Below are 12,626 nucleotides of genomic sequence, written 5' to 3'. Positions count from 1 at the left end.
AATTTATTTCAACGTTTGCCACGTGGATGCATGGACCTGGAGCTGAGAGTGACGCAGTAGAAGGTTGGGGGAAGGATAAACGCATAACGCTTGATATACTTTTTTGGAAACTATCAGCGTAACCATAACCAATGTCAGTTTGGATGCACATTCCAAACAATAGTATTTGAATGCTGCTGCATGAATGCCAGTGATCTTTTTAGGATAAAAGTAAGTGTTGTATTTGATCCTAGGCCTAGCTTGCTAGCATAGCTCTTTCATTTTATGTATTTTTTCTTTTTTCAGCTAACGAATTCATCACTAATTTCTGCTCATTTCATTTTGGCTAACAGGATGGCCTTCACATTGGGATCAACTTGCACTCCCACGAAGACCACTGCTACAATTGAGGAGCTGCAATGCTTCGAAGACACTGGTAGGCTAAACACAAGCTTTATGAAACCATTGTGAAATATTCCTGTACTCATCTCTTGAAAGTCCTTAAGATCTTACAGTGTGAAGAAATTAGGACACTACATCAATATTTGATCTTTCAAACAATATCTATAGATAAAGGTGATGTAATTTAAACAAAAACAATGAAAATGTAACTTATCATGTATAACAAAATATGAACAAAGATGCCAATTCCTACTGAGGAAAAAGTTAGGACACCCTATGTAGGGTGTCCACACAAATCATTTTGCTTTCACTTTAGATTAAAATAAATATGTCCATCACATAGAGAATTGCATGAGAAAATCATGTATGGTTCAAAAGTTATCAAGGTTTACCTCTTTACATATACATGCTAATTACTGGAATTTATATCAATAGAATCTAGAACTAACAAGGTGTCACTGCTATGCAGAAATGGAACACACATGATGAAATTCAACTTTATCTTTTAAACTATTCATTTTTATTACATAAAACTATAGCTTATCTGAAGTATTTTAAGACTGAAGATGTTTCAAGTTGTATTTGTTTAGTTATATTGCCACCATCTCTCAATATTGTTAAAATTAAAATCAAATGTCCATATGTTAAAATATTGAAAAAGACAAAGATTTTCTTAGGATGTCCTTCCTATCTTTTTCACATATTCCTATCTTATATACTATATGTATATTTAAAAAGAACCACACTTTACCCCACATTTGAATTGAGTGATGTTGATTTCTCATTCACATTTCTCTTACCATTGCTCATAGAAATAAAAGATGCCAGTGACCCAAACAAACTCCTTCAGTGTCCATATGACAAGAACCACCAGATCCGTGGCAGCCGCTTCCCATACCATCTGATCAAGTGCAGTAAGGTAAGAACTGTAGTGCTTGTCGTGGAATAACTGTTGTAGGAGTAGTCTGCCGTTGAAGACATTGAAATCTCAAATGAGATGTTCTCAAATATGCTCTTTTTCGTAAAGCATCTTTTTCGTCTTTTTAGAATCACCCAGAACTGGCCAATAAATTGAAAACCTGCCCTTTCAATGCCCGCCACCTGATGCCCAAACATGAGCTATCACACCACATCCTGAACTGTGAGGACAGGAGATCTGTGAATAGCGAAGACCGTAAGATTTAAATGTTGTTGTATCTTCAATGATACTATCTTTGTCATTAAAACCCATTTGCTCCTTGTAGTGAGTCTAACCAGGTTCTTTGGTTAACAGTGGACAGTGCTGAGGTGAAGAGCAAGTGGCACGTCCCTGTCAGCACCTGGATACCAAACACCAAATGTGAGGAGGACTGGGATAAAGGTTGGTACTCTAGTGAGCTGGGCCTGTGATTAATTCAAGCCCAAAGATGCTTTTATGACTTTAATGTGAGTGACTAAATATCCCAGTGTGAAGTTGATGCACACTTGAGCCAATGCAAATTTCAGATGTACAGATGCCGTGCTAATTAAGTGACATACTGATCATTTCTATGCATAACTGAATGCATTGGGGAGCTGTACCTAATTCGGGCAACCATTTAATTTTCAAAGCATGCCCAGCAGGGTGTGGAACAAGGAAAGGTTATTGTATGATGTTGTAATAATAATGCTGTTTCTGTTGTTGCAGAGGCAGATGGCGTTGCGTCTCCTTTCGTGTGGGGCGTGTCCACACACCTGATCGATCAGAACAGGTGTGTAACTCATCTTTAATTTTTCCACCACACAATACAATGTCTTATTCTCTTTCTCCTCCACAGGATGCTTACTTCATAGGGTATTTATCATGTGAACTGTTCAAACTGGAGCAGTTGATTTAATGTCAAACCGGAGAACACCTTCCTTCTATCCTCCTTTACAGGGCTGAGAACACCTTCCTTCTATCCTCCTTTACAGGGCTAAGAACACCTTCCTTCTATCCTAACAAACTGATCCTCCTTTACAGGCCCGAGTTGAGCACTACTAACAACCTTATGCCTGGACCCCGTGCTCCAAAGTCCCTTCCCTGGAAAATGTGTAAGTAATATTTTACTGTCAGCCAGTTTGGTTACTGAAGCAAAATGTAAAGTGCTAAAAAAAATAAAAATGTTTTGCTGTACTTCTTTGATTTAAACCCTGTGCCCTTAAATATGCCCCCCCCCCCCCCCCCCCCCCCCCCCCCGATAACTTTTGTAGGAGGACGAGCCGAGATGTTTCGACATTCAGCATAAAAGAAGAACTTCAAGCTAACGGACTGGCTTTTTGTGTGTTTTTGTGTGGTTTTTTTTGTTGGTTTTTGTACATTTTATGACATTTACTTTTAGAGGGTAATGCTTGTGCTGTGTTTTGGCGGGGCTCCACCAGGAATGTTGCTGCTAATGTCTTCTGTCTCTGTATGTTTCTTTGTTTTTTTTGTGTGTGCAAATGACACGGATTGTTCCTCGTTATGTTAATTCATCCAGTTCTTCATTAAACACATTTCAGTTGTACAATACAAAGTTTCATTATCTGTATCAGAAATGTCTGCTTTGAGATCTCCATCTGCTGTCAAATAAGTTTGAGCTTTGTAGGGCTGAATAAAACAATAGATAGAGGGGGAAATCCCTTGTCGCTTTCTATTCCTCACACATGACTGTAGAGCGGGGACGTTCTGTCCTTGTGATGGCAAGGTATTGCAGCGTTTTTTGTTTTGATGAGCTCATATCAAGGTTGAGGCTCTGGGGTGTAGGAGGGGGAGAGCTCCTATGGCAGCTTGACCCAACAGACTAAGCTAATACATTGTCTTGATCAAATCAGCAGGATTAGTTGCTTGTCATGGTAAAATACAGCAATGCATCATGGAAAAAAGGTTAATATTCTTAACGTTGGTCTTTGAGATTAAGATTTCAAATATACATTATCAATGCACCTAGACATTTTATGTGGGAATTATTGTTTTTGCATTGAAGATGATGTGGACATTTTTTTCTTTTTCTTTTTTGCAAACATGAATTTGTCCATGAAATGCACATTTTGGAAAGCAGTTTAGGATTTTGATCGGCTTCTGTCATGGACTTAATGTAATGTCACTAACTTCTAAGCATTCCAATGTTCTCATGGTTACTCTTAGTCACCTTAGGTGGATACAAGATAATTAAATAACATGCATACATTACAGGGTTCGAGTTATAAGCTGAGCTTTGTGGGGGTCTCCAAAATAACAGTGCGAAATGTTCTCATGCACGCGCGCGAATCATGCCCACTGTTACGCTTGCCTGGCTCTTGACAAGGTGACAAAAAGGGAGACGACACATGGATAACAATAATAGGAGATTTATTAACGTAAATAATGTAGAATAGAAATAATGATAAAGAAAATAGTAACGACAACCAAAAACGGCTGCTGGTCGACAAAGGAAGAGAGAGAGTCCATGAATCTAACCCACTCTTTAAGGTTCCTGGGACAATTAGCATGATCCACCACACCTGAGCCCATCTGGAAGGTCGACAGGACAACAGGTGTAATAGCGCCCCTTATAGGACCAAGTGTGGATCGTCACATCCCCCCCCTTAAAACAGAGGCCTACTAAAAAGGTCTCTGGAAATTCTGTTCCCAGATTTATGGTATAATTAAAAAACTAGATTTAATCCAAAATACAAATAATAACAATAATTTATGCCAAAGAAAACGGTGATCTCCGCCACACATCCCAAACATAAAATCCCAACCTCCCCTACAACCTGCCCACCCTCCAGCAATTCCTGGATCCGGGAAAAGCTCTATTTAAGGAGGGAGGAGCAAGAGAAAGAGAGATTAAAGACAAAAGTTTAGAACGGCAGCATTGATTCACCTGGTAAGGCGCTGGCTCGGACTCTGCAAAGAATGCAAAAAGGTCAGGGGGTTATGATCTGAACAAACGACCACCGGATGGAACCCCCCTCCCACATAACATCAAAGTGCTGCAGAGCCCAAACCAGTGCCAAACAGAACCCAAACAGTAACCAAACAAAACCCAAACAGTACCGATAACTCAGCCAACGTTTCAGAAGTCTTGAGCCGAGGACGCAAAACACAGTCTCCAGGCCCACTCACATCCTCCTCCCACCCTGCTGCCACCACAGGAGTGGATAGAGATGGAGACACCCCATTCACTGTGGTCTGTGTAGACTTTCTACGGTTAGGGGTATCGATCAAATAATTATGTTCGGACACCTGTCGTACAACAGAGTAAGGACCAGTAAATTTTGCCTGGAAAACTGGGTCACTCACAGAACAATCATTATGAGGAAGCCATTGACGAACCAACACATCCTCCAAGAGAAAACAACCACTTGCAGAGCTCTCCAGCTCATCCTTAGGCTGAATCCCACTGAGCAGCAGCTTCAGCTCAGGATCCTCCTGTTGTGCTAAAATCAACTCACTCCGAGACAAAGGCGGCGGCAGATCAGGAAACTGAAAAACAGAATTGTCAGGAGTGAACTTATCAGACTCTTTACCATCATCAATTTTAGGGTCCATGCAACTCATAGCACGAGTCATGGCGCAGGCAGTAAAAACCTCAGGAAACTCCTTCACACTAAGGTCGGGTCCTGTTGGCCGTGAAAACCCAGAACTAACAACCAGAGGTGGGGGCACATCACTCCACACTCTTCCTCCAGCCAGGTTATTTCCTAAGATGACGGCCACACCCACCACAGGCAGAGAGGGTCGAACACCAATGGTCACTACCCCCTGGACCAGATCAGAGTAAAGCTCAATTTCATGCAAGGGGACAGACAAAGTCTGCATCCCCATTCCTCTAATCAAAACGCTGGTCCCCACACTTGACTCCTGAGAGAATGTCAAAACAGATTCCAATATAAAAGATTCTGAAGCCCCTGTATCACGAAGTATCTGGACAGGCACTTTCTGTGGGCTTCCCACCAGATAAACGAAACCTGTAGTAATAAACGGGCCAAAATCAGGATCCACCTCGCTGTATGGAGACAGAGCCCTGTAGTGCCACCGCCAACTCAGTAGCCGCAGGTGGGCTGGATACTGAGGATGCCATCACCCCTGGTTTAAAGGGAGACCTCTCGGCAACCCCAGACACTCTTACTCCTGCCCCACAAGCATGCACTGCAAGAGCCAACGGTCTAACAGAGCCCCCCTTCCCACTGTAGGTTTTCTTTCCTTTTAGGACAGGACACTCCTGTTTCCAGTGACCCTTCTCAAGGCAATAATTGCATGTCGAGTTAGGATCTACTCTACTCTGACTGCCATGCTCCGACTTTGAAAAGGGGACAGAATAACCAGGACCTTCGTTAGGGAATTGTGTACGATTTACCAATAGGTCAGTCACGTTCTGATTATTTCTATGGCTCCCCTCGCTACGAAAACGATGGTCACCAAACTGACTCTTATGAGTCAGTACAAATTCATCTGCCAACACCGCGGCTTGACCTGCTGTTTTCACCTTGTGTTCGTTAACGTAAGTGGCAATGCGATCAGGGACAATGGTTTTACTGTTCCAAAATAATCAAATTTGACAGATCCTCCAGAGTATTCACCTCTACCGCCACGCACCAACGATTGAAATGGCTGGTTAGTACCTCAACATGAGTTTGTTTATCATGTTTCTTCCATTGTCTAAACCGCTGTCTGTAAGCTTCAGGAACAAGTTCATATGCCCTAAGGATAGCGGCCTTAACTGTATCATAATCTTTCCTCTCTCCACCATTAAGAGCAATATAAGCTTCCTGAGCTCGGCCAACAAGCACACTCTGCAGTAATGCGGTGCGGTCTGAAGTAGACCAGTCCCTATCGCCGGCAACACTCTCAAACAGTGAAAAGAATATATCAGGATCTTTTTCATTCAACTTTGGCAACAGTCTAACCATGGCAGACAAATTATCCCTCTTAGAATCGCCACCTCCACCGTCAGATAACTTTCCCTCAGCAATCAACTTAAGGCGCTCCCGTTCAAGAGCCAATTTATCCAACTCCAACTCCCTGTCCCTCGCACGCTCTTGTGCCTGAAACTCACGCTCTCGCGTCTGAAATTCACGCTCTCGCGTCTGCTCTCGCGTCTGAAATTCACGCTCTCGCGTCTGCTCTCGCGTCTGAAATTCACGCTCTTGCATCTGAGATTCCATCTGTAATGCTAACAATTCTTTCTGTTGATCAAATGTTAACTCAGTGGACCCAGATGCAACCCCAACGGGTATTTTAGGGACAGACAATTTACCCTTTAGTATGCCCCTATTAATTAACGTAGTCTGTAAAGCCTCCACTACGTCCTGTTTCTTTGCTCGGCCTTTCACCACCTCAAGCTTAACCTCAGAATCAGAATCAGAATCAGAACACTTTTATTGCCATGACATGTAAACATGTTAGGAATTTGGTTTGGTACCATGGAGCACGGTTTACAGCAGGACAGGTGCAAGACAGGACAAGACAGTGCAAACCAACATCAAAGTGCAAGAGTCATAATTAATATAAATATAAAGTGCAGAGATCAAGTGTTCATATCCAGACAGTCCAAAGCCCTCTGGGTGGGGGTGGAGGGAGGGTAGATAGATAGGGGTCAGGTCAGCGGCATTTAGGAGCCGGATGGCTGTGGGGAAAAAGCTGTTTGTATGTCGGGCCTTCACAGTATTTAGGGACCGCACCCTCCTGCCTGAGGGGAGCGGGGCGAAGAGACCGTGTCCTGGGTGTGCGGGGTCAGCCATGATCTTCCTGGCCCTCCCCAAAGCCCTACTTTTAAACAGGGCCTCAAGGGGGGGCAAAGGGCAGCCAATCACCCTCTCCGCCGAGCGTATCACCCGCTGCAGCTTGGCCTTGTCCTTGGCCGCTGCAGCGGGGAACCAGATGATGATGGCGGAGGTGACGATGGACTCAATGATGGCCGTGTAGAAGTTCACCAGCGTGGTCTTAGGAAGGTGGAATTTCCTGAGCTGCCTCAGGAAAAACAGTCTCTTCTGGGCCTTTTTTGTGAGGGCGTCGATGTGGGGCCCCCACTTCAAGTCCCGAGAGACTGTCACCCCAAGGAAGCGGCATGACTCCACTGTGGTGACTGGAGTAGGGCTGCACGATTTGGGGGAAAAATCGAATTGCGATTATTTGGACAGATATCGCGATTGCGATTAATTTGCGATTTTTTTTTTTTTTAAATAGCAAAAAAAAAAAAAAAAAAAAAAAGGGAGTTTTTGTAAAGTGTGGCCATATCTCCGGCTAGGAAGGTCGTATCAACGTGCAGTTTGTTTGTACGTCTTCAGGGGACTTAGAGGCTCCCTCCTCTAGCACCCCCACAGCCCGAGCTACGAGTGAAAGAACTAAACTGGGTTGCTTTAAAGTTGGGTTGCTTTAAAATCAAGCTTCAGATTAAAACATGTGATGGAGCATTACTAACCTGACTCAGGTGGTTTGTTTCACACAACCATCTAGGAAAGCTTAATTGGAAGCTGTTTGGAAAAGGGCAGGTACTTTCAAAAAATACTTGGCAGGTGATTGGATGAATCTATCTATCACCTATTTTCAGAGAGCATTACCACATGATACCATCAAACTATTAACTGCTCTAATTCTAATGCAAGGATGAGAACTTAAAAGATATGACTTGGGACAACATATTTATTTATGTTTTTTTAAAACAGTCTTTTTTTTTTACGTTCATTGACGTTGACGTTCATTGACGTTGAATCCGACGCGCTGTATGACGTATCCCATACGGGTAGTGGTGTTTCTCAACCCTCTCCTCGGGGCGCCCCAGCCGCTCCACATATTTGATCTGTTCCACCACCAGCACACCTGATTCAACTAATCAAGTCCAAAGCAATTATGATTTGAAATTATGATTTGTTATGATTGGTGATTGGCAGGGTGCAGCTGTTTCCTGTGTCAGCGGAAATCTAGGATATAAGGGCCACTGTAAAATGTCATTCTGTGTGTCTCTCCTCTGCCTGCTGTGATGAGAGGACACCCAGCGCTGTGTGGAATAAAACTTGTATCTTAATTGTCTACTTGAGCAATCTATTAATTATTCACTTAAGGGGAATGAACAAATCTTGGCCTGCCGCCCATCATCTGACAATCACCCACTATCAGGTAAGGTGGCTTTTACTTTTTACTAACCTAGTGTACATGTATTTTTCGCTCCTTCTGTATAGCAAAAATAACACAATTATTGGCCGAGATACATGTGTGACTATCGCTTTTATAGCTGTTGTTTCATGTGGGGCTGTTGATGTGGTGAAATGAGTAGCCTGCAGCTGTAGCGTCAGGATATGTTGGTATTTGAGGAGGAGGATGAGGATGAGGATGATGTTTCGGTACAGGTACCGTTTTTAAAGTATCGATTTGTCACCGGTATCGAATAAAACCCAAACTGTACCCAACCCTAACTATATGTTTACATGCCAACTAATTAGCTAATTCATTTCTGTCATTTAGAGCTGAGGGGTGCAACAGAGAGACAGACAACAGGACAGTAACAGAGAGACAACGGGAGAGGAGAGCAATAGAGACAGAACTGAATGCACTGAAACTTTTTTTTTAATTCTTTGCATTATTAACACTGTTGTGTTATTGTGTTATTAAAGTGTTTAAGTGTTTTATGGTAAAGCATTATGAGTGGTGTGTGTGTGCAGGGTGCTCGTGAGTTGTATATTTTGGGGAGGGGGGAGGCTTGTGTATGGGGGCGGGGGGTCCTCACACAAAGGAGTAGCCTAGGGCCACTGACCACCTTAATCCGCTACTGCCTATAGCTAATTAAAACTTGTAAGTCCCATCGCTGTGTGGGCATGATTCGCGCGTGCATGAGAACATTTCGCACTGTTATTTTGGAGACCCCCACAGAGATCAGCTTATAACTCGAACCCTGCCTAACCCTAACCGTAGTTTTACCACATTTTACCGTCTTCCCACATGTACCGTAACAGAGAAGCGGAGAGCATTCACATGCAGGGAGGGCTGTCGGCACAACGGTCCGTCGGCTTATTGATGCGGCACCAATTATGCCACCCCTCTACAAAACTAATAGGAGATGGTGGGAGGAAGAAATAGGATGTCAAAGATAAAACGTAATGAATAAATACATTTGTTGCAGACCTACTAAACATGCAACATACTGTAATATGTTTCATGCACCATTTTAGTGTGTTTGTGTGTACCAGCTAGCCAAACAAGAGTTAGCTTGTTAGCTAGCTAGCTTGTGCATGATAGTCCTGCATTTTGCCATATTTCCATGTCGCATTTCCCCCCTGTGATGGCATATGACGCCCGAAATTTAACTAAAGTTCAGCCGCTTAGTTGTTGCACTTGTTACCACTCCTCTAATATCAGTGCAGACTAGCAGGGTAGGAGCACAGGTTGCTAGCCTACAGAGCACCACTATTCTGTCATGGTCTGGCCTGATAATGAAACATTGTTCTTTTTTATTTGATGACTTTTTTGATCGATTGGTAGGATGAAACTTAAGTTGTGAATGAATCGCGAGTGTCCATGTTTTTCTATGATATGACTGATGACGTATCAGGGTCTTCACAGGGGCCGATTTCAACCACCCCAGTGAGCAATTTTACGTTGATTAGACGTCTAAACAACGTCTAAATGGCCCTTAGACGTCTAGGCGAAATCGAGGCTAAATACCCGCCAAATTGGAAATTTAAAAAACGTCTATGTTTAGACGTTGAAATGCCGTTGAAACATAGACGTTGTTTCAATTTCCAATTTAGCCTAAATTTAGCTTAATTATAACCTAGACATTGAAACACCGGTGTTTAAACGTCTAGGCTAAAACAAAGCCAAATGGAGGTGAAATTGAAACGACTGTTTCTATAGGCATTTCAACGGCAGACTATATATAGCTGTTGAAATGCAGTTTAAACAGACGTTTCAATTTCCAATTTCACATCAATTTAGCTTTGTTATAGCCTAGACGTTTAAACACTTAGTATAAGTAGACAAATACAATTTTCATGAGTAATAAGTAAATATAAATAAGGAAATATGAATAGGAACATGTATTTATTTAGGGAACTAGTAAATACGAAATAAAAATAAGGAAAAAAGAATATTAAATATTAACAATGTTGATTGTTGTGGAACATTTAACAACATAATAACAACATATCATAATAACAATTAAATAGGAACATTTAACTAGTAAACATTTAACTAGTAAACATTTAACTAGTAAATACAAAATAAAAATAAGGAAAAAAGAATATTAAATAATAACAATGTTGATTGTTGTGGAACATTTAACAACATATTTACAACATTTTTAATAACATAACAATTAAATAGGAACATTTAACAACATAATAGTTTTTATTGACAGTTATGAGACAACATTTAGGTTGTCTTCTGTCTGTAGCCAGCACCGCCCATTCTGCCTGGGGCCTGCTTCAGGTGATCTCCGATGCTCGCCCTTGCCTCCACCTCTGTGACCTTTTTTAGTTTCATGACAGCCTCTGTAATTAAATAAAGCAAAATAAAAGTTATTTTCACAGAAGAATCCCATTTAAAACTTTAAAAAGCAAGAGTAAAGAGCCAGATAAATTGTGGATTGCCTACTATGTGCCAAAGAAAATGTAATATGCTTGAATGTCTGGTGCCCTGTAGCTCTTGTTCCTATAGTGAGCAAATGTTTGACACTCGCCACAAAATAATCTGTAGTATGCTACCACCCACCCTAGACCCCCGTGTATGGATAGTAGAGTTGAAGCCGTTGCTATAGACAACAAACCTTTAGTGCACACCTTTTTGATCATGTCAAGTTAGCTGATGACGGTGCAGGCCTGATCAACAACAACATGGCGGCCTACAGTACAGAGGATAAGTTAACCACCTAGTATAATGCTGCCTGGAAAATTACCTCAGCATCGACAAGACCAAGGAGCCGATTGTGGACTATAGAAAGGGTAGCAAGAGGAAGAGAAGAAAAAAGCCCCACCCCTTGCAGATACAATGCTTCTTGCCCAGTTATCGGTTCCAACCTACCCAATATGACACGGTACAGGGCAGTCTGCCCAAAGGCCCTCTTGTTCCGCGGCCCCCCACCACTGATGTTGAAAAGGGACATCAGGCTATTTGTCATGCATCTGTAAGAGAGAGGAGGAAAAGCCGTTACATGACTAATGTGCATTATGGGTGAAATTATGTTATACATGAAGTCAACCTGCGTCTTTGTTCATGCATTTAAATACCTGTCCATCATCTTGTTTATGCAGTCCCTTGCACTTTTCCCTCCGATCCTCATCATCACGGAGGTCTGTGTGGAATTTTTTTTACAAATCATGTACAATCATTTCAACCCTTTGAAGTTTAAATATTTTGCCATCTCCATTGAACTCATTTTCAGGTGTATTATACATTGAACTCATTTTCGTGTATATTACATTTTTGGGGGTTTAAATTTGTCGCGGTAAATGCAGCCGTAAACTTTTATTTTAAATTATCACCATGCTTTGTCGGAAATGTTCCTTCTTCAGCTCCTCCTCCTGCTCTGTGAACTCTGTTTCTGTCCCCAGCTGTCGCAGTGAAAATGTTTGCCCTGGCTCTCTCCTCCTCACCTCGTCCAAAATTTCGAGGAGTAGGCCCACAACTCTCTTCTGGAATGCTGATGTAAATCACAATGTAATAAGTTAAACAAAGTGAAAACATTCCGTGCTTAAGCAAACCGCAAAGATCTCACAAATATAACTGTAACCAGGGAGTAGCTGAAAAGGACTGTATAATTTAGGAAGGGGCTGGTTATCTAACAAATGGAGCTAAATAGGCAGTATAGGAGGATACAGGCAGGGGGCGCCAGCGAACCGTTAGACTAGCAGTTAATGTCGTTAGCATTAGCATTAGCCTTCAAACAACTAGCATTAGCATTAGCCTTGTACTTAGCATTAGCATACAATTAGCATTAGCATTGGAACTACAAACAACTAACACACGGTATTACATATGAACAACACATTTATTACACAAATGGTATCTGTCTATATCTCCCAAAAATATATATATACCCTCCCTCCCAGCCGGCCACACACGCACTCAATCACTCACTGACAGTCTCGGGCCTGAACAGGCTTATAGTCCAGGGCTGTGGTGCGCGTTGAGGCCTGGTTGGATGGCATGTGCGTCGATGAAGTTAGCCGACGAAAGGGGGGGTGACGTAGCAACGCGGAGGGAAAGGGCCGTCTTCGTGGTCCACCACGAGGTGAAGGGCCCAAGTCCGCGTGGTCCGCGTCGAAGCTCCGCTGGAGTCAGTGTTCAG

General features: G+C 42.4%; 1 protein-coding gene across 1 annotated transcript; it reads left to right on the top strand.

The window, feature by feature from the left end:
- Positions 1–333: 333 nt before the first annotated feature.
- LOC308165447 (gametocyte-specific factor 1-like) lies at positions 334–2,441 on the top strand (the record flags this gene model as incomplete). The annotated part of the gene is made up of 6 exons (XM_080539603.1): positions 334–415; positions 1,194–1,300; positions 1,429–1,555; positions 1,655–1,741; positions 2,048–2,111; positions 2,363–2,441. The coding sequence occupies 6 exons, from the start codon at positions 334–336 to the stop codon at positions 2,439–2,441; spliced, it is 546 nt and encodes a 181-aa protein (XP_080395729.1).
- Positions 2,442–12,626: the final 10,185 nt, after the last annotated feature.

Source organism: Nansenia antarctica, assembly GCF_963989245.1.
Source record: "Nansenia antarctica genome assembly, chromosome: 9".
Taxonomy (NCBI): domain Eukaryota; kingdom Metazoa; phylum Chordata; class Actinopteri; order Argentiniformes; family Microstomatidae; genus Nansenia; species Nansenia antarctica.
The sequence above is the reverse complement of the archived record's forward strand: the minus strand, read 5'-3'. Positions and strand labels throughout refer to the sequence as shown.